Genomic DNA, 23,536 nt, shown 5'->3' on the forward strand with positions numbered 1-23,536 from the left:
GAGAGTCTATAAGAATGCTGCCAGTACTTCTATTTCCCTGGTGAGAGTCTATAGAATGCTGCCAGTACTACTAATTCCCTGGTGTAATTCTATAAGAATGCTGCCAGTACTACTATTTCCCTTGTGAGATTCTATAAGAATGCTGCCAGTACTACTATTTCCCTTGTGAGAGTCTATAAGAATGCTGCCAGTACTACTATTTCCCTGGTGAGAGTCTATAAGAATGCTGCCATTACCTCTATTTCCCTGGTGAGAGTCTATAAGAATGCTGCCAGTACTACTATTTCCCTGGTGAGAGTCTATAAGAATGCTGCCAGTACTACTATTTCCCTGGTGAGAGTCTATAAGAATGCTGCCATTACCTCTATTTCCCTGGTGAGAGTCTATAAGAATGCTGCCAGTACTTCTATTTCCCTGGTGAGATTCTATAAGAATGCTGCCAGTATTACTAATTCCCTGGTGTAATTCTATAAGAATGCTGGCAGTACTACTATTTCCCTTGTGAGATTCTATAAGAATGGTGCCAGTACTACTATTTCCCTTGTGAGAGTCTATAAGAATGCTGCCAGTACTACTATTTCCCTGGTGAGAGTCTATAAGAATGCTGCCAGTACTACTATTCCCTGGTGAGAGTCTATAAGAATGCTGCTTGTACTACTATTTCCCTGGTGAGAGTCTATAAGAATGCTGCCATTACCTCTATTTCCCTGGTGAGAGTCTATAAGAATGCCGCCAGTACTTCTATTTCCTTGGTGAGATTCTATAAGAATGCTGCTAGTACTACTATTTCTCTGGTGAGAGTCTATAAGAATGCTGCCAGTACTACTATTTCCCTGATGAGAGTCTATAAGAATGCTTGCCAGTACCTCTATTTCCCTGGTGAGAGTCTATAAGAATGCTGCCAGTACCTCTATTTCCCTGGTGAGAGTCTATAAGAATGCTGCCAGTACTACTATTTCCCTGGTGAGAGTCTATAAGAATGCTGCCAGTACTACTATTTCCCTGGTGAGAGTCTATAAGAATGCTGCCAGTACTTCTATTTCCCTGGTGAAAGTCTATAAGAATGCTGCCAGTACTTCTATTTCCCTGGTGAGAGTCTATAGAATGCTGTCAGTACTACTTATTCCCTGGTGTATTTCTATAATAATGCTGCCAGTATTACTATTTCTCTTGTGAGATTCTGTAAGGATGGTGCCAGTACTACTATTTCCCTTGTGAGAGTCTATAAGAATGCTTCCAGTACTACTATTTACCTGGTGAGAGTCTATAAGAATGCTGCCATTACCTCTATTTCCCTGGTGAGAGTCTATAAGAATGCTGCCAGTACTACTATTTCCCTGGTGAGAGTCTATAAGAATGCGGCCAGTACTACTATTTCCCTGGTGAGAGTCTATAAGAATGCTGCCATTACCTCTATTTCCCTGGTGAGAGTCTATAAGAATGCTGCCAGTACTACTATTTCCCTGGTGAGATTCTATAAGAATGCTGCCAGTACTACTAATTCCCTGGTGTAATTCTATAAGAATGCTGCCAGTACTACTATTTCCCTTGTGAGATTCTATAAGAATGGTGCCAGTACTACTATTTCCCTTATGAGAGTCTATAAGAATGCAGCCAGTACTACTATTTCCCTAGTGAGAGTCTATAAGAATGCTGCCATTACCTCTATTTCCCTGGTGAGAGTCTATAAGAATGCTACCAGTACTTCAATTTCCCTGGTGAGATTCCATAAGAATGCTGCTAGTACTACTATTTCTCTGGTGAGAGTCTATAAGAATGCTGCCAGTACTACTTTTTCCCTGATGAGAGTCTATAAGAATGCTTGCCAGTACCTCTAATTCCCTGGTGAGAGTCTATAAGAATGATGCCAGTACCTCTATTTCCCTGGTGAGATTCTATAAGAATGCTGCCAGTACCTCTATTTCCCTGGTGAGATTCTATAAGAATGCTGCCAGTACTTCTATTTCCCTGGTGAGAGTCTATAAGAATGCTGCCAGTACTTCTATTTCCCTGGTGAGAGTCTATAAGAATGCTGCCAGTACTTCTATTTCCCTGGTGAGATTCTATAAGAATGCTGCCAGTACTACTATTTCCCTGGTGAGAGTCTATAAGAATGCTGCCAGTACTACTATTTCCCTGGCTAGAGTCTATAAGAATGCTGCCAGTACTTCTATTTCCCTGGTGAGAGTCTATAAGAATGCTGCCAGTACTTCTATTTCCCTGGTGAGATTCTATAAGAATGCTGCCAGTACTTCTATTTCCCTGGGGAGAGTCTATAAGAATGCTGCCAGTACTAATATTTCCCTGGTGAGATTCTATAAGAATGCTGCCAGTACTACTATTTCCCTGGTGAGATTCTATAAGAATGCTCCTAGTACTTCTATTTCCCTGGTGAGAGTCTATAAGAATGCTGCCAGTATGTCTATTTCTCTGGTGAGAGTCTACAAGAATATTGCCAGTACTACTATTTCCCTAGTTAGAGTCTATAAGAATGCTGCCAGTACCTCTATTTCCCTGGTGAGAGTCTATAAGAATGCTGCCAGTACCTCTATTTCCATAGTGAGAGTCTATAAGAATGCTGCCAGTACTTCTATTTCACTGGTGAGAGTCTATAAGAATGCTGCCAGTACCTCTATTTCCCTAGTAAGAGTCTATAAGAATGCTGCCAATACCTCTAGTTCCCTAGTGAGAGTCTATAAGAATGCTGCCAGTACTACTATTTCCCTGGGAAGATTCTATAAGAATGCTGCCAGTACTACTATTTACCTGGGTAGATTCTATAAGAATGCTGCCAGTACTTCTATTTCCCTAGTGAAAGTCTATAAGAATGCTGCCAGTACTTCTATTTCCCTGGTGAGAGTCTATAAGAATGCTGCCAGTACTACTATTTCCCTGGTGAGAGTCTATAAGAATGCTGCTAGTACTTCTATTTCCTTGGTGAGAGTCTATAAGAATGCTGCCAATACTTCTATTTCCCTGGTAAGAGTCTATAAGAATGCTGCCAGTACTTCTATTTCCCTGGGAAGATTCTATAAGAATGCTGCCAGTACTACTGTTTCCCTGGTGAGAGTCTATAAGAATGCTGCCAGTATTTCTATTTCCCTGGTGAGATTCTATAAGAATGCTGCCAGTACTTCTATTTCCCTGGTGAGAGTCTATAAGAATGCTGCAAGCACTACTATTTCCCTGGTGAGAGTCTATAAGAATGCTGCCAGTATTTCTATCTCCCTGGTAAGAGTCTATAAGAATGCTGCTAGCACTACTATTTCCCTGGTGAGAGTCTATAAGAATGCTTCCAGTACTTCTATTTCCCTGGTGAGAGTCTATAAGAATGCTGCCAGTACTTCTATTTCCCTGGTGAGAGTCTATAAGAATGCTGCCAGTACTTCTATGTCCCTGGTAAGATTCTATAAGAATGCTGCCAGTACTACTATTTCCCTGGTTAGAGTCTATAAGAATGCTGCCAGTACTTCTATTTCCCTGGTTAGAGTCTATAAGAATGCTGCCAGTACTTCTATTTCCCTGGTGAGAGTCTATAAGAATGCTGCCAGTATGTCCATTTCTCTGGTGAGAGTCTACAAGAATTTTGCCAGTACTTCTATTTCCCTAGTGAGAGTCTATAAGAATGCTGCCAGTACCTCTATTTCCCTAGTGAGATTCTATAAGAATGCTGCTAGTACTACTATTGCCCTGCTGAGAGTCTTTAAGAATGCTGCCAGTACTACTATTTCCCTGGTGAGAGTCTATAAGAATGCTGCCAGTACTACTATTTCCCTGGTGAGAGTCTATAAGAATGCTGCCAGTACTACTATTTCCCTGGTGAGAGTCTATAAGAATGCTGCCAGTACTTCTATTTCCCTGGTGAAAGTCTATAAGAATGCTGCCAGTACTTCTATTTCCCTGGTGAGAGTCTATAGAATGCTGTCAGTACTACTTATTCCCTGGTGTATTTCTATAATAATGCTGCCAGTATTACTATTTCTCTTGTGAGATTCTGTAAGGATGGTGCCAGTACTACTATTTCCCTTGTGAGAGTCTATAAGAATGCTTCCAGTACTACTATTTACCTGGTGAGAGTCTATAAGAATGCTGCCATTACCTCTATTTCCCTGGTGAGAGTCTATAAGAATGCTGCCAGTACTACTATTTCCCTGGTGAGAGTCTATAAGAATGCGGCCAGTACTACTATTTCCCTGGTGAGAGTCTATAAGAATGCTGCCATTACCTCTATTTCCCTGGTGAGAGTCTATAAGAATGCTGCCAGTACTACTATTTCCCTGGTGAGATTCTATAAGAATGCTGCCAGTACTACTAATTCCCTGGTGTAATTCTATAAGAATGCTGCCAGTACTACTATTTCCCTTGTGAGATTCTATAAGAATGGTGCCAGTACTACTATTTCCCTTATGAGAGTCTATAAGAATGCAGCCAGTACTACTATTTCCCTAGTGAGAGTCTATAAGAATGCTGCCATTACCTCTATTTCCCTGGTGAGAGTCTATAAGAATGCTACCAGTACTTCAATTTCCCTGGTGAGATTCCATAAGAATGCTGCTAGTACTACTATTTCTCTGGTGAGAGTCTATAAGAATGCTGCCAGTACTACTTTTTCCCTGATGAGAGTCTATAAGAATGCTTGCCAGTACCTCTAATTCCCTGGTGAGAGTCTATAAGAATGATGCCAGTACCTCTATTTCCCTGGTGAGATTCTATAAGAATGCTGCCAGTACCTCTATTTCCCTGGTGAGATTCTATAAGAATGCTGCCAGTACTTCTATTTCCCTGGTGAGAGTCTATAAGAATGCTGCCAGTACTTCTATTTCCCTGGTGAGAGTCTATAAGAATGCTGCCAGTACTTCTATTTCCCTGGTGAGATTCTATAAGAATGCTGCCAGTACTACTATTTCCCTGGTGAGAGTCTATAAGAATGCTGCCAGTACTACTATTTCCCTGGCTAGAGTCTATAAGAATGCTGCCAGTACTTCTATTTCCCTGGTGAGAGTCTATAAGAATGCTGCCAGTACTTCTATTTCCCTGGTGAGATTCTATAAGAATGCTGCCAGTACTTCTATTTCCCTGGGGAGAGTCTATAAGAATGCTGCCAGTACTAATATTTCCCTGGTGAGATTCTATAAGAATGCTGCCAGTACTACTATTTCCCTGGTGAGATTCTATAAGAATGCTCCTAGTACTTCTATTTCCCTGGTGAGAGTCTATAAGAATGCTGCCAGTATGTCTATTTCTCTGGTGAGAGTCTACAAGAATATTGCCAGTACTACTATTTCCCTAGTTAGAGTCTATAAGAATGCTGCCAGTACCTCTATTTCCCTGGTGAGAGTCTATAAGAATGCTGCCAGTACCTCTATTTCCATAGTGAGAGTCTATAAGAATGCTGCCAGTACTTCTATTTCACTGGTGAGAGTCTATAAGAATGCTGCCAGTACCTCTATTTCCCTAGTAAGAGTCTATAAGAATGCTGCCAATACCTCTAGTTCCCTAGTGAGAGTCTATAAGAATGCTGCCAGTACTACTATTTCCCTGGGAAGATTCTATAAGAATGCTGCCAGTACTACTATTTACCTGGGTAGATTCTATAAGAATGCTGCCAGTACTTCTATTTCCCTAGTGAAAGTCTATAAGAATGCTGCCAGTACTTCTATTTCCCTGGTGAGAGTCTATAAGAATGCTGCCAGTACTACTATTTCCCTGGTGAGAGTCTATAAGAATGCTGCTAGTACTTCTATTTCCTTGGTGAGAGTCTATAAGAATGCTGCCAATACTTCTATTTCCCTGGTAAGAGTCTATAAGAATGCTGCCAGTACTTCTATTTCCCTGGGAAGATTCTATAAGAATGCTGCCAGTACTACTGTTTCCCTGGTGAGAGTCTATAAGAATGCTGCCAGTATTTCTATTTCCCTGGTGAGAGTCTATAAGAATGCTGCAAGCACTACTATTTCCCTGGTGAGAGTCTATAAGAATGCTGCCAGTATTTCTATCTCCCTGGTAAGAGTCTATAAGAATGCTGCTAGCACTACTATTTCCCTGGTGAGAGTCTATAAGAATGCTTCCAGTACTTCTATTTCCCTGGTGAGAGTCTATAAGAATGCTGCCAGTACTTCTATTTCCCTGGTGAGAGTCTATAAGAATGCTGCCAGTACTTCTATGTCCCTGGTAAGATTCTATAAGAATGCTGCCAGTACTACTATTTCCCTGGTTAGAGTCTATAAGAATGCTGCCAGTACTTCTATTTCCCTGGTTAGAGTCTATAAGAATGCTGCCAGTACTTCTATTTCCCTGGTGAGAGTCTATAAGAATGCTGCCAGTATGTCCATTTCTCTGGTGAGAGTCTACAAGAATTTTGCCAGTACTTCTATTTCCCTAGTGAGAGTCTATAAGAATGCTGCCAGTACCTCTATTTCCCTAGTGAGATTCTATAAGAATGCTGCCAGTACTACTATTGCCCTGCTGAGAGTCTTTAAGAATGCTGCCAGTACTACTATTTCCCTGGTGAGAGTCTATAAGAATGCTGCCAGTACTACTATTTCCCTGGTGAGAGTCTATAAGAATGCTGCTAGTTCTTCTATTTCCCTGGTTAGAGTCTATAAGAATGCTGCCAGTACTTCTATTTCCCTGGTGAGAGTCTATAAGAATGCTGCCAGTACTTCTATTTCCCTGGTGAGAGTCTATAAGAATGCTGCCAGTACTACTATTTCCCTGGTGAGATTCTATAAGAATGCTGCCAGTACTACTATTTCCCTGGTGAGATTCTATAAGAATGCTGCCAGTACTACTATTTCCCTGGTGAGATTCAATAAGAATGCTGCTAGTAGTTCTATTTCCCTGGTGAGAGTCTGTAAGAATGCTGCCAGTATGTCCATTCCTCTGGTGAGAGTCTACAAGAATGTTGCCAGTACTTCTATTTCCCTAGTGAGAGTCTATAAGAATGCTGCCATTACCTCTATTTCCCTGGTGAGAGTCTATAAGAATGCTACCAGTACTTCAATTTCCCTGGTGAGATTCCATAAGAATGCTGCTAGTACTACTATTTCTCTGGTGAGAGTCTATAAGAATGCTGCCAGTACTACTATTTCCCTGATGAGAGTCTATAAGAATGCTTGCCAGTACCTCTATTTCCCTGGTGAGAGTCTATAAGAATGCTGCCAGTACCTCTATTTCCCTGGTGAGATTCTATAAGAATGCTGCCAGTACTTCTATTTCCCTGGTGAGATTCTATAAGAATGCTGCCAGTACTACTATTTCCCTGGTGAGATTCTATAAGAATGCTGCCAGTACTTCTATTTCCCTGGTGAGAGTCTATAAGAATGCTGCCAGTACTTCTATTTCCCTGGTGAGAGTCTATAAGAATGCTGCCAGTACTTCTATTTGCCTGGTGAGAGTCTATAAGAATGCTGCCAGTACTACTATTTCCCTGGTGAGATTCTATACGAATGCTGCCAGTACTACTATTTCCCTGGTGAGATTCTATAAGAATGCTCCTAGTACTTCTATTTTCCTGGTGAGAGTCTATAAGAATGCTGCCAGTATGTCTATTTCTCTGGTGAGAGTCTACAAGAATATTGTCAGTACTACTATTTCCCTAGTTAGAGTCTATAAGAATGCTGCCAGTACCTCTATTTCCCTGGTGAGAGTCTATAAGAATGCTGCCAGTACCTCTATTTCCCTAGTGAGAGTCTATAAGAATGCTGCCAGTACTTCTATTTCACTGGTGAGAGTCTATAAGAATGCTGCCAGTACCTCTATTTCCCTAGTGAGAGTCTATAAGAATGCTGCCAGTACCTCTAGTTCCCTAGTGAGAGTCTATAAGAATGCTGCCAGTACTACTATTTCCCTGGGAAGATTCTATAAGAATGCTGCCAGTACTACTATTTTCCTGGGTAGATTCTATAAGAATGCTGCCAGTACTTCAATTTCCCTAGTGAAAGTCTATAAGAATGCTGCTAGTAGTTCTATTTCCCTGGTGAGAGTCTATAAGAATGCTGCCAGTACTACTATTTCCCTGGTGAGAGTCTATAAGAATGCTGCTAGTACTTCTATTTCCTTGGTGAGAGTCTATAAGAATGCTGCCAATACTTCTATTTCCCTGGTAAGAGTCTATAAGAATGCTGCCAGTACTTCTATTTCCCTGGGAAGATTCTATAAGAATGCTGCCAGTACTACTGTTTCCCTGGTGAGAGTCTATAAGAATGCTGCCAGTATTTCTATTTCCCTGGTGAGATTCTATAAGAATGCTGCCAGTACTTCTATTTCCATGGTGAGAGTCTATAAGAATGCTGCTAGCACTACTATTTCCCTGGTGAGAGTCTATAAGAATACTGCCAGTATTTCTATCTCCCTGGTAAGAGTCTATAAGAATGCTTCCAGTACTTCTATTTCCCTGGTGAGAGTCTATCAGAATGCTGCCAGTACTTCTATTTCCCTGGTGAGAGTCTATAAGAATGCTGCCAGTACTTCTATGTCCCTGGTAAGATTCTATAAGAATGCTGCCAGTACTACTATTTCCCTGGTTAGAGTCTATAAGAATGCTGCCAGTACTTCTATTTCCCTGGTTAGAGTCTATAAGAATGCTGCCAGTACTTCTATTTCCCTGGTGAGAGTCTATAAGAATGCTGCCAGTATGTCCATTTCTCTGGTGAGAGTCTACAAGAATTTTGCCAGTACTTCTATTTCCCTAGTGAGAGTCTATAAGAATGCTGCCAGTACTTCTATTTCCCTGGTGAGAGTCTATAAGAATGCTGCCAGTACCTCTATTTCCCTAGTGAGATTCTATAAGAATGCTGCCAGTACTACTATTGCCCTGATGAGAGTCTTTAAGAATGCTTCCAGTACTACTATTTCCCTGGTGAGATTCTATAAGAATGCTGCCAGTATTACTATTTCCCTGGTGAGAGTCTATAAGAATGCTGCTAGTTCTTCTATTTCCCTGGTTAGAGTCTATAAGAATGCTGCCAGTACTTCTATGTCCCTGGTGAGAGTCTATAAGAATGCTGCCAGTACTTCTATTTCCCTGGTGAGAGTCTATAAGAATGCTGCCAGTACTACTATTTCCCTGGTGAGATTCTATAAGAATGCTGCCAGTACTACTATTTCCCTGGTAAGATTCTATAAGAATGCTGCTAGTACTACTATTTCCCTGGTGAGATTCTATAAGAATGCTGCCAGTACTACTATTTCCCTGGTAAGATTCTATAAGAATGCTGCTAGTACTACTATTTCCCTGGTGAGATTCTATAAGAATGCTGCTAGTACTACTATTTCCCTGGTGAGATTCTATAAGAATGCTGCTAGTACTTCTATTTCCCTGGTGAGAGTCTGTAAGAATGCTGCCAGTATGTCCATTCCTCTGGTGAGAGTCTACAAGAATGTTGCCAGTACTTCTATTTCCCTAGTGAGAGTCTATAAGAATGCTGCCAGTACTTCTATTTCCCTGGTGAGAGTCTATAAGAATGCTGCCAGTACCTCTATTTCCCTGGTGAGAGTCTATAAGAATGCTGCCAGTACTTCTATTTCCCTGGTGAGAGTCTATAAGAATGCTGCTAGTACTTCTATTTCCCTGGTGAGAGTCTATAAGAATGCTGCCAGTTCTTCTATTTCCCTGGTGAGAGTCTATAAGAATGCTGCCAGTACTTCTATTTCCCTGGGAAGATTCTATAAGAATGCTGCCAGTACTACTATTTCCCTGGTGAGAGTCTATAAGAATGCTGCTAGCACTACTATTTCCCTGATGAGAGTCTATAAGAATGCTGTCAGTATTTCTATTTCCCTGGTGAGATTCTATAATGCTGCCAGTACTTCTTTTTCCCTGGTGAGAGTCTATAAGAATGCTGCTAGCACTACCATTTCCCTGGTGAGAGTCTATAAGAATGCTGCCAGTATTTCTATTTCCCTGGTGAGAGTCTATAAGAATGCTGCTAGTACTTCTACTTCCCTGGTGAGATTATATAAGAATGCTGGCAGTACTTCTATTTCCCTGGTGAGATTATATAAGAATACTGCCAGTACTACTATTTCCCTGGTGAGAATCTATAAGAATGTTGCCAGTACTTCTATTTCCCTGGTTAGATTCTATAAGAATACTGCCAGTGCTACTATTTCTCTGGTGAGAGTCTATAAGAATGTTGCCAATACTTCTATTTCCCTGGTGAGAGTCTATAAGAATACTGCCAGTACTACTATTTCCCTGGGTAGATTCTATAAGAATGCTGCCATTACCTCTATTTCCCTAGTGAGAGTCTATAAAAATGCTGCCAGTGCTTCTATTTTCCAGGTGAGAGTATATAAGAATGCTAACCAGTACTATTTCCCTGGTGAGATTCTATAAGAATGCTGCCAGTAGCTCTATTTCCCTAGTAAGAGTCTATAAGAATGCTGCTAGTACTACTATTTCCCTGGTGAGTGTCTATAAGAATGCTCAACAGTACCAGTGGCGTCACTAGGGTTGGTTTCACCCGGTGCTGTAAGTTATGGTGTCACCCTCCCCCCAGAAAGCAGACACAAACACAAAAACACAGGCACACACACATACGAACACTCAGACACACACACACACACACACACAGACACACTTAAACACACACTCAGATGCACACACAAACACTCGGAAACACACTCAGGCACACACACAAACACTCAGACACACACACACAGAAAAACACTCAGACATACACACACACACACACACACAAAAGCACTCAGACACACACACACAAAAACAGACACACAAAAACACTCAGACACACATACAAAAACTCAGACACACACACATACAAAATATGTAAACTGCACTGCATTCATTATAAAGCTCATGCCTAGAGCTGCTCCCTGGCTCAGCAGAGCATCAAATGAAAGATAAACAGAGCACTCTAAAAATAAATCACTGAAGAAAAGGTTTAGGCGATCAAACTATGAAAATTCTGCTCTCTGACTCTGTTCCAAGTCTGTCAGTGCACAGCCCCGAGCCGCGTGCCTACCGCTTCTTATGGCCAATCACCTCTGCACTCTGCCCACCCCCAGACCCCAGCCCACCCTCCCCTCCTACCTATTCAGTGTGCACTTAGTGTACCGTAACCGTACCGGTCTGGTGGGCATCATACGGGGATCCTTCACTTTACAGACAGTGTCAGACAGTCATGCGGTCAGGTGCCAGGCATCCCCCTCATGATTTCCGGTTCCCGTTTAGAGAGACAGCACAGCAGTGAGTGACTCCACTGCTCCACACGTCACTGAGCAGTGAGGACAGATAGGCAGGCAGGTTTAGGCTAGCAGCACAACTTCGCAAGCCCCACGGCACACCCACAACATTCATAGTGAAATTGGGCAGGGGAGGAGCAAAGTACAAACAAGCAAAAGCAGCCGGGAAAACTATTTGTGGAAATTGCAGCGCTGGCTCAAGGGGCCAAAAAATGAAGTGTCTACAACTTCCCCAGTCCCTCTAATGTTCACAAATGCTGGCCCCTCTAATAAAAAGATCTATGCATCTCTACATTGTATTTCTTTGAATTTTAATAAAATTTAAAAAAAAAAAAAATTCGAATGGTGTCACCCCCTGGAGGGTGTTACTCGGGTGCGGCCCGCACCCCCTAGTGACGTCACTGACCAGTACTTCTATTTCCCTGGTAAGATTCTATAAGAATGCTGCCAGTACTTCTATTTCCCTGGTGAGAGTCTATAAGAATGCTGCCAGTATGTCTATTTATCTGGTGAGATTCTATAAGAATGTTGCCAGTACATCTTATTCCCTGGTGGAATTATCTAAAGCCACTTTTTACCCTGAACATAGGTGTGTATACTGCATTTTCGTATGGGAAGGAGATGCAGACATTACAAAATTGCACAATGAAAATCATAGTTTTAAAAATGTTACAAAATGAAAAATTTAACCATTTACACAAAAAAATATTCAGGAAAATACAGTATATAAAACAGGAATAAATCATATTAAATAGACACAGCATAAATCATAATTGAAGTACATTGGATGTGCAAAAAGCACATAGAAGTGTGTACTTATAATTACAAAATACAAAGGTTCATTGTTGTTTTATTGTAAAATGGGCTGAAAATAGCAGTTCCATGGGCGTATATGAAATCTCTCTATTCTCACAGATCTCACAGTTTTTTTCACACAAGCTAAAAGGTGGCGAGGTTGTAACAAAATACGCAAAATACTTAATACACTAATAGAAAAACACATGTATTCAAAAATATAGGTGACTGTAAGATGCTATACACAGAAAGCAGAGCAATGTGTTTATTTTTGATGCAGGGTTTAATTTTTAAAGTACACCCCCTGCTCACTGATCACTTTGTCCTTAACAATGAAGTTTGCTTTTCCAGGAATCTCCATTACTTACTGCCTAAAGGAGACATTCCGCCACTTGCAGGGACTGCCCCTTTTTTAAAATAATTCCACCAGGACAGCCACTGTGAGGGTCGGCATGAAAAAAAACATCAGAACTGGCAAAGTTTAGTTAATTGTCCCCTAAGTCTTAAAATTTACATACTGACAATTTGGCAAAATATTCATTGAGGGGGGAAAAGAGTTGGTGAATGATTGGAAGACTTCAGGAGCACACAACAGCACGTTCCAATAGCTCTAGTCAAAGGGAATCAAAATGGCTGGCTTCCCCTAGTCTCCTACCTCCCTATGCGGCTGGGAAACGCTCACACCTAAGGTCCTGTCGGGGCAGACCTTGGGTGGTTTATCCTCGTCCCCGGAACCGCTTAAGTAGAAACCTTTGGTCACGGTTGTCCTTTCCTGGGTGGACTCCTCCATAGTCACTCAGGCCCTTGTTAGCTGCGGGCTATTTCATTGACAGTGCTTTTGTATCAAAGCACTCCATTCCTGTTTTGTCTCGGTCCGTTCTGCTTGCTATTGAGGCCATTGATGCCAGGCCCCTTCAGCCCGCACTCGTTACTCACGAAACTGCTCCGTTGTCCATGGCTGTTGGGGCTCTCCATTTTGAAACCCTCCAGTTCCAGGTGATAAACTCTCCGCATTTTCCAGTTTTTCTGGGTTATCCCTGGCTCCAAAAGCACAATCCCAGTCTCGACTGGCGCAGGTCCAAAAAATTTTCGTGGTCCCCGCAATGTATTTCCACTTGTCTTCGGAAACCAGTTAAAGTCTTGTGCACTTCTTTGGTATCTCAATTGCCAGAGGAGTACCGAGAGTTCCTAGATGTTTTTGACTTGGTGCGTGCCGGCACGTTGCCTCCATACCGGTCTTACGATGTGTCAGACAGGATGCAGTCTCAGAATTGTGATGTCATCACTTATTATTTAAAGGGCCTCTGTTCAGTATGCTTTGCCTTTGCATTTTCTCAGACCTGTTTGTGAGAGTTCCTGTGTATTACCTGGCTGTCTGACGTCCTTCCTGGTTCCTGATCCCTGGCTTGTTCTTAATGGTAAGACAATTAAGACCCCTATAATCAATGCATGGTCTTAACTCACCACCCTTTTTCTTCACAAAGAAGAAGCCAGCCCCTGCTCTCCTGCAGGGGCTGGCTTCTTCTTTGTGAAGAAAAAGGGTGGCGAGTTAAGACCATGCATCGATTATAGGGGTCTTAATCGTCTTACCATTAAGAATGCTTACCCTATTCCGTTCATTACGGTACTCTTTGACCATCTCAAGGGAGCTACGGTCTTTACTAAACTTGATTTGAGAGGAGCGTACAATCTCGTTAGGATCAAGGAGGGCCACGAATGGAAAACAGCGTTTAACACCAGGAGCGGGCATTATGAGTATCTTGTAATGCCCTTTGGCCTATGTAATGCTCCTGCTGTTTTCCAGGAATTTATTAATGATTTCCTATGAGATATGTTGCAACAGTGTGTTGTGGTGTACTTAGACGACATCCTCATACACTCACCCACACACATGTTTTTCATGTCTCCCTCTTGAAACCATTGGTTTGTAAGCGGTTTACCACTGTGTTGCCTCGTCCCCATCCTATCTTTGTTGACAACCATGAGGAGTATGAGGTCAGCAGCATTATTGACTCTCGTATGTCCAGGGGCCGTGTACAGTATTTGGTTCACTGGAGGGGCTACGGTCCAGAGGAGCGTTCTTGGGTTCCCTCCTCTGATGTTCATGCTCCCGCCCTCCTCCGTGCCTTCCATGCCCGTTTCCCCAATAAGCCTTTTGTCCTCCTGCGGGGGAGGGGTCATTGAGGGAGGGTACTCTCAGGGTTTTATCCCTGTTTTGTTTGCCATGTGCTGCTGGCAGACATTTTACTCACCTCTCTTGCTGACTATGGTGCATTGTGGGTGATGCTGCTCTTTTCCTGCACTTCCTTTTATGGCCAGACTGGTGTGCATCATCTGTGTCAGACAGGATGCAGTCTCAGAATTGTGATGTCATCACTTATTATTTAAAGGGCCTCTGTTCAGTATGCTTTGCCTTTGCATTTTCTCAGACCTGTTTGTGAGAGTTCCTGTGTTATACCTGGCTGTCTGACGTCCTTCCTGGTTCCTGATCCCTGGCTTGTTTCTGACTCTGCTGTTTTCCTTGTTCCTGTTTCCGCCTCGTCTGACTATTCACTTTGGCTCCTGACTCGGCTCGTCTGACTACCAGCTCTGGTTTTGACTCCTGGCTTGTTATTTGACTTGTGGACTTTTTATTATTTTTTGTTATTAATAAAGGTGTGATTATTTTTGCACTTCTCGTCTCAGTCTGATTCCTGGCACCCTAACAGCTATTCTATTTTTTTTCTGAACCCATTCCTTGGTTGACATGGATGTGTGCTTTGGGTCCTTGGTTGACTTGGATGTGTGCTTTGGGTCCTTGGTTGACTTGGATGTGTGCTTTGGGTCCTTGGTTGACTTGGATGTGTGATTTGGGTCCTTGGTTGACTTGGATGTGTGCTTTTGGTCCTTGGTTGACTTGGATGTGTGCTTTGGGTCCTTGGTTGACTTGGATGTGTGCTTTGGGTACTTGGTTGATTGGATGTGTGCTTTGGGTCCTTGGTTGACTTGGATGTGTGCTTTGTGTCCTTGGTTGACTTGGATGTGTGCTTTGTGTCCTTGGTTGACTTGGATGTGTGCTTTGGGTCACCATACCCAATAGCCAAAATGTGCAGAAAAAGAGAGATGATGGTCACATACAAGGAGTGACCGGTACCTGTCAGAAATTCTTGTAGCTCCTTCAGTGTTGCTGTTGGCCTCTTGATAGCCTCCCTAATAAGTTTTCTCTGCGTCCTCTCATTAACTTTGGAGGGTCGTCCTGATCTTTGCAATATCTCTGTGGTGCCAAATTTTCTCCGCTTATTGATAATGGTTTGATGGATTTGACATTGCTTCATGGTAAATCAAGTGCCTTTGAAATTCTTTTATATCCCTCTCCTGATCGGCACTTTTCAACAATTAACTGTCACAGTTTCTTTGTCAACTCTTTGTTGAGTAGGAGACAACCCACATCATTCAAGCAAATTCTATAGCAACAGCTGACTTTTATCTTGGGTTAATCAGAACCACTTTTATTGATGACAGGTATATACTGTTTACCTACAGACATGATTTAGAATGTGATTGGTTAACTGTCAACACAGCTAGAGACCCAATTATGAAAGGGTGTTCAGACTTATACAATCAGGGTGTTTTTTTTTTTATTTAAAATGTTCCTAATAATGAACTATTGTTTTTTTTTGTTTGGTGGAAGATCACAGATGAAAAAGGTCTGACATTTAAATTGTTGCTATTTCTGTCTTTATATTTCAAAAACCTGTAATTTAATGGTGTGTAGACCATTGTATTATTAGGAGCCAGGGAAATATTATTTGATATAGTGATGTATATGGAAGAATACAAAAGGTGATTAGCCAGAATTACAATTTTAGGAGCTATGGCCCTTGTGATTTTCTTTGTGTTGTTTGTATTGATACATAATTAGTTAATACTACATGTATGCAGATCTTCATAAGTAATTACTCTACTAAAATACATAGCTTTGGAGCTTGTAATTCTGCATCCAACAGATACTGTAATAATGATACCATGGCAAAAATACAAACTCCCAGAATCCTTTGCAAACTGTAGATAAATGGATATGAATAAAAACACCTTGCCAAACAGAATTCTATTTCTCCCAAGCTTCTGATATATTAATCTGAATAGCGTAGGACCCTGAGAGTTCCCAGGATTTTATATCAATGATGACGCAAGAGGAAAAAAGACATACATAAAATATGAACCACTATTTTCATTGGATAAACAGATAGAAGTCTATAATTAAAATTAGATAACAGATTATAAAGATATATTATTTACCTGGAGGCAGTGCCAGGCTGAGTAGAATGAGCACCCCAGAAAGTATAAGGAGAAAGGAGACCGTAAATCTTCTTCCAATGTATGAAGCGGTAATTGTACTTATTATTCGGAGAGGAAGCTCTGTGCAACCAAATATCACCTGCACCAGGTATATACTGAAGCCAAAGCGCTGGACATCCATTGCAAGGGCAAAAAAACAGAAACTACTGGAAAACCTGAAAGAGAAAAAAAAAGAGGCTTCATGCTGGACCTAAATGAAAGGATGAGAAGGGACAGAGCAACATTTGACAAACAGTGTGAGTAGAGTTGCCACCTCAGCCATGTTTTCCTGGACACTTATGAGCTATACATGCTGCAGGGTGTGCAGAGAGGAACATGAATAGTGCTGTTCAGTGTCACTATTTGTGTGCTGTCCCAGGTTGAAGTTCATGTTCCTCCCTGCACACTCTACAGCATGTATAACTCTTAAGTGTCCAGGAAAACATGGCGGAGGTGGCAACCCTAATTGTGACTGACAGAGAAATGAGGAAAAAAGAATGGCAGAGCAAAAAGGGTCAATATGGGAGAAAATACTGTTAAAGGGACATGATCATTTTTTTTATCATTCAGATAGCGCATCCGATTTTAAATAATTTTCCATTTTACTTCTATTACTAAAATTTGCTTTATTCTCTTGCTATATAAAGGTATGCTTATAAAGTAAAGTTAGTGGTGGGGATAACAATAAAGGGACAGTCTAGTAAAAATTACATTTTCATGATTCAGATAGGGCATGCAATTTTAAACAGCTTTCCAATTTACTTTTATCATCACATTTGCTTTGTTCTCTTGGTATTCTTTGTTGAAAGCTAGGTAGGCTCATATGCTAATTTCTGAGCCCTTGAAGGCTGCCTCTTATCTCGGTTTTTCACAGCTAGACAGCCCTAGTTCATGTGTGCCATATCGATAACATTGTGCTCACTTCAATGGAGTTATTTATGAGTCAGCGCTGATTGGCTAAAATGCATGTCTATAAAAAAGAACTGAAAAAAGGGGGCAGTCTGCATGGTGCTTAGAAACAAGGTAATCACAGAGGTAAAAATATATATAATTATAACCGTGTTGGTTATGCAAAACTGGGGAATGGGGAATAAAGGGATTATCTGTTTTTTTAAATAATAAAAACAAATCTGGAGCAGACTGTCCTTTTAAGTTTGGTATGGGTGATATTCAGTTTGAACTAAAAATATACTAATTCTTCTTAGCATAACTAATAAAAGTAAAAGTCAGTTTACCCAGAGAAAACTTCAGGAATAAGTTCTAGTTCAGGGTATTAACAGTGGCTAATAGTACAGTTACCAGAGGACAGGACTGATAATAGATACTTGGGATGAAGAAGTATGGGGTTACTATAGAGAGATCAGATGACACTGGCTTGCAGTGGAATGGCTGTCTCCCATCGAGCTGTCCTCTCTATTAATCAGACCAGCCTGATGAAACAACATTTATTGTGACAAATGTGCAGCTGAGCTTTATCTTTTTAATCTTTTAGAAGTCCACTACCTGCAGAAGGAAACTTGATTAACAAAGGGAACAGCTTGCTAGGAGGCTGCCAATTTACCCAGATTGTAAGATCTACACAAACAATGCTTTACACTTATGCAGCAGGTTTTCATTTATTATTGGAACAAGCTTTCTCCTTTGTATGTTTTTCCCCCCCAGATGATTGACAGTTAACCCTATCCTGATTAGAGAGCAGCTACACCTAACTCTTTGAAGAGGAATCATTTTGGAGCATTAACATTTTTGAACTATTTGCTTTTTTTATGTGTTAATATAATATTCCCTCTAGCCTTGGAGTATATGCTTGTTGTGCAGAGGGCAGCACACGGACAGGTTGATATCCCAGGCCTTGGACCTACAGAGTCCAGAGAAAAAGCTGTAAAAGACCAGGAACCCAGACAGCTTGGAATCACATGCTAAATGGAAGACAGCTATGGAAAGGAAGGCTGCGTCATAAAGGATCACTCAAACCAAATGGAACGGATGAGCTTCTACCGGAGCTTAGCTGTTGCTTAAAGGGACACTAAACCCAAATGTTTTCTGTCATTATTCAGATAGAGCAGCAATTTTAAGCAACTTTCTAATATACTTCTATTATCAATGTTTTTTCGTTCCCTTGCTATCTTTATTTGAAAAGCAATAATGTAAGCTTAGGAGCCAGTCCATTTTTGGTTCAGCACCTGGGTAGCGCTTGCTGATTGGTAGCTAAATGTAGCCACCAATCAGCAAACGCTATGCAGGGTGCTGAACCAAAAATGAGCCGGCTCCTTAGCTTAGATTCCTGCTTTTTCAAATAAAGATAGCAAGAGAAGGAAGAAAATTTGATAATAGGAGTAAATTAGAAAGTGTTTTTAAAAAAATTGGGTTTAGTATCCCTTTAATTTGTGTCCTGTACTCTGTTATAGATTATGAGGGCATTTCTCACATCTGGTAGTTCTGATCATCCTTTTTAAAGATATGGGGGCCAAATTATCATAGTGCGAGCGGGCATGATCCCCTGTAGCGGATCATGTCTGCCGCACATCAATGCTGTTGGCATTTATCATTGCACCGGCATTTCTAGTGAAATACTTGTGCAATGCCGCCCCATGCACATTCACGGCCACTAGCAGGGGGTTACAATCAACCCGATCGTATCTGATCGGGCTGATTGCTTTCCGCCGCCTCTGAGATGTGCGGACAAGTTAATGAGCAGCTTCATAAATTATGTTTCAACTGAAACTACGGGGGTAGATTGCAGCTGCTTGTTAAATCTACCCCATGGGATGAAAAATAAATAACTACATATCCAAATTATTTCTTGCAAATGTAATCTCAGAACAAATGGGAAAAAAAGTAAAATAAGTATTAGAATTAGCAGAAAAATGTTGAGCACCTCTCACCAGATCAGAGTGAGGCTCAAGGTTATTCTGCGCATTGCAGGAGTACGGAAGAGGTCCAGCGGGGTATATCTTGAGGTTTTTGTTGATGTTTCATTTTGGGATTCCAACTGCAACATCTGAGTGAAACAAGTGGGGGAAGGTCATTCTTAGGATGAAGATGTGGCTTTGGGGATGAAAATAAAAAATGGCAGAAAAAAATAAAGAAATATGGGATAAAATGGGAAATAATAAAGGCTAAAGAGGGAAGAAACAATGTAGCTTGTATGATCAGGAAGAAATGCTAAAGATTGGGAAATGTCTGCTTGCATGTAAGCCTTGTTTATTTTTTATTAACAGTATTACCTCTAGGGTGATATCGCTGCCAATTTTCTTCCCATTGATTTTGGCCACACGGTTAAGGTTAGTAAGAGCCTTCTGTGAACGATTAGTAAGTACAAGCCAGCGATAAGATTCTGGCACCCACCTCAATAAAAGAGACAAATCAAACTGACGTTAAAAAGGTTTATTAGAAAATGAAATAAATAAGATATAGGCCTTAAATAATATGTTAGTTCTGCAGTGTACTAGAGACATTTAGCATTCACTTATCTTTCAGTGTGATAGTAACTTAACTTGTATAGGTAGATAGATAGATAGATAGATAGATAGATAGATAGATAGATAGATAGATAGATAGATAGCTAAATAGATAGATAGATGATAGAGAGATAGAGAGAGACAGAGAGATAGATAAATCGAGATAGATAGATATATATAGATATATAGAGAGATATAGATAGATAGATAGATAGATAGATAGATAGATAGATAGATAGAGATAGATAGATAGATAGATAGATAGATAGATATAGAGATAGATAGATAAATAGATAGAGAGAGATATTAATATATACCGGTATATATATAGATATATATATATAGATATATATAGAGAGAGAGAGAGATAGAGATAGAGAGAGAGAGAGAGATAAATATATATAGAGAGATAGATAGATAGATAGATTGAGAGATAGACAGATAGATAGATATATAGATAGATAGAGAGAGATAAAGAGAGAGAGAGAGAGAGAGAGAGAGAGAGAGAGAGAGATTGTTAGTTAATAGATGGGTAGATGATGGATTTTTGATCTATTGATAGATAAGAGATATAGGTAGATAGATAGTTAATAGATTGATAGATAGTTGATAGATGATAGATATGATAATTTATAGATAGATTAATTGATAAATAGATAAAATAGATAGTTAATAAATGTTAGATGATAGATAAATGTGATAGTTTATAGATGATAGATTATTTGATAAATAGTTGATAGATAAATAGTTAGTTAATAAATGTTAGATAGATTATTGATAGATGATAGATAGATAAATACATAGACACATAGATAGATAATTGATTTTTAGTTCATAGATAGGTAGATGATACATAGAGCACTTTTTTCTCTCTCTCTTCCTATCTCTCTTTTTTGTGTTTTTATTTTTTTTAACGTTCATTCTCTCAAGCCTTTTGCAGACAACCTACCAAACGAGGACAAAAAAAATGAAGAAGGGCAGAGACAGTGCCATCTGCAGCCAGCGCCAGTCTCTGCAGGCATATGCCACCCCTCCTAGAATAATCTGACCGGCAGTTAGGCAGTACCCCTGCACCATTGATACTGTTGGGCGATATCTCATAGGAATCCATTCCATGGCTGTAACAAACACACAATGTTTAGATACAAATCAGGAAGGTACCAACGGATGTATTTGTATATCACTCAAGTGTTTATTAACGTTTTCGTCAACTGGTATCCTTAAATGCTGCACATCTGAGATCTTCAATAATATCGCAATATTAGTAATATATATAATAAAGGGACACTAAAGTAAAAATTAAAGGGACATAAAAGCCAAATATTTTCTTTCATGATTCAGGTAGAGCATGCACTTTTAAAAAACTTTCCAATTTACTTCTATTATCTAATTTGCTTTATTCTGTTGGTATCTTTTGTTGAAAAGAATACCTAGGTAGACTCAGGAGCTTGGAGCTTGTTGCTAATAGACAATTGCACATATAATGCTCCTGTGATAGGATCACCTGCTCTGCTCAGCTAGCTCTCAGTAGTGCAATGCTGCTCCTTCAAAAAAGGATACCAAGAGAATGAAGCACATTTGATATTAGAAGTAAATTGAAATTTTGTTTAAAATTGTAGGATAATGAAAGAAAAATTTTGGGTTTTATATCCCTTTAAACGTTCATGATTCAGATTGAGTATTCATTTTTAAGAGACATTCCAATTTATTTCCATTATCAAATTGTGCACGCTGTCTGAGACACCAGCTCCTACTGAGCATGTGCAAGAGTTTACAGTCTGTGATTGGCTGATGGCTGTCACATGATACAGGAAGCGACAAATAAGGAAAAAAATAAATTTGTCAGAAAAGATTTTATTGCATTGTCTTTTTATTATGCACTTCTAATGTATTTAATGGTCATTTAAGTTTAGCTTTTTTTAATATCTATTCCTGATTGCATATACAGTTAAAACATTTTCAAACTTTATGAAATACAAATATACAGACTATTATCCTTTTGCCTCTTCTAATAATATCATTGCATACACAATTAATCTGATTTATGTCACTATGGTGCACTTTACTTGATACACCTCCATTTGGCGCTATAAACTGGCTGATTTCCTATTATACTTTACGCTACATTTTAGTGGCACATTTCAATGTGGAATACTTTATATGTAATATTTCACTATTGCATATTATCTGCCATCTTTTACTTTGGTACTTTTGTTGTTAGACTCTGTCTGATACATTTTCCTATCTGAAATAGGGCAAGATTACAAGTGGCGCTCTATTTAGCGTTTTTGCTAGAGCGTTAACCCCCCCTCCCAGCCAGAAGTAAAGTTTTACATGCGTGGATTAGTGCTCGTATTACAAGTTGAAAGTAAACATTATGCGTGCGTGCAAACCAGTCTCGCGTTAACTAAAGGACTTTGGATATCGTGAGCGAATTATCTTCTTCCCATAGACTTCAATGGAGCGTGCTTTTAAAAAAAGAACTAACTTGTGTGCGAATCCGACACCGTATTAAACTCACAAGGCTATACCCAACAGGAGTTAATAATAGGTCATATTCCAATGTTCTTCACATACAGGATATACATTTGACATAATATTACATTATATGTATATTTTACAGTAACTATAATAAATAATATTATAACTATTAAGATAATTAATTCTTCATGTTCGTTAACTCATTACCACATTAGACCTACAGCGCATATATATATATTTTACCAAGAGAGGATGGCGCTAAAAAAGCTATTAATTCCCCAAAATAATAAAAGTTATTTGATAATACAATTGACTTAAAAATAAAAATAATTAATAATACAGTTCAGCTAATAAAAATTGGATGCATCCATATTTAAAGGGACACTGTACCCAAATTTTTTCTTTTGTGATTCAGATTGAGCATGAAATTTTAAGTAACTTTCTAATTTACTCCTATTATCAAATTTTCTTCATTCTCTTGGTATCTTTATTTGAAATGCATGAATGTAAGTTTAGATGCCGGCCCATTTTTGGTGAACAACCTGGGTTGTCCTTGCTGATTGGTGGATAAATTCATCCACCAATAAATAAGTGCTGTCCAGAGTACTGAAACCAAAAAAAGCTTAGATGCCTTCTTTTTCAAATAAAGATAGCAAGAGAATGAAGAAAAATTGATAATAGGAGCAAATTAGAAAGTTGCTTAAAATTGCATGCTCTTTCTGAATTACAAAAGAAAAAAAATTGGGTTCAGTGTCCCTTTAAGCATATAAGTGCACAATATAAAACGTAATAAAATAGTTGGATAATGTTATCGGTTACAAACGTTAAAAGTCTCTCCTTGATAAATGTAACAAGTCTCTCCTTAATAAATGTAACAAGTCTCTCCTTGAAGACTGAAACAAAATCATTGTTATTTGGCAGTCTTGTTATACACTGTATCAGTGTTTTAGATAGTGGTCCCGTCCTTACTCACTGTGACTAGAATCAGAAAGATCTGTTGGTGTTCGTCACAGGGTTGGATCACATGGTTTTGACCAATCAGTTTCTTTAGAATCGATCCGTGTTGAATTTTGTGTAATTAACACACAGTCTTAATCCTTTAGCAGCTTCTACGTTTTTATCAAGATCTGATGATTTTAATGTCAAATATTTATGTATACCTATATATCTATATGAATACATACAGGTACATACGTATATATATGTATATATATATGTATATATATATATATATATAGATAGATAGATAGATATAGATATAGATATAGCTATAC

At 39.6% G+C, this 23,536-nt stretch overlaps 1 protein-coding gene across 1 annotated transcript in view; it reads right to left on the minus strand.

Moving 5' to 3' along the window:
* Positions 1-23,536, minus strand: part of LOC128636217 (organic anion transporter 3-like) — a 99,066-nt gene that overhangs the window by 58,662 nt on the left and 16,868 nt on the right. Inside the window, exons 4-7 of the mRNA XM_053689260.1 lie at positions 20,731-20,899; positions 19,548-19,668; positions 19,206-19,321; positions 16,282-16,496 (exon numbers count right to left, since the gene is read on the minus strand). Coding sequence (XP_053545235.1) covers positions 16,282-16,496; positions 19,206-19,321; positions 19,548-19,668; positions 20,731-20,899 — 621 coding nt within the window. The remainder of the gene's footprint in view (positions 1-16,281; positions 16,497-19,205; positions 19,322-19,547; positions 19,669-20,730; positions 20,900-23,536) is intronic.

This window comes from Bombina bombina, chromosome 7, assembly GCF_027579735.1.
Source record: "Bombina bombina isolate aBomBom1 chromosome 7, aBomBom1.pri, whole genome shotgun sequence".
In the NCBI taxonomy this organism is placed as follows: Eukaryota; Metazoa; Chordata; class Amphibia; order Anura; family Bombinatoridae; genus Bombina; species Bombina bombina.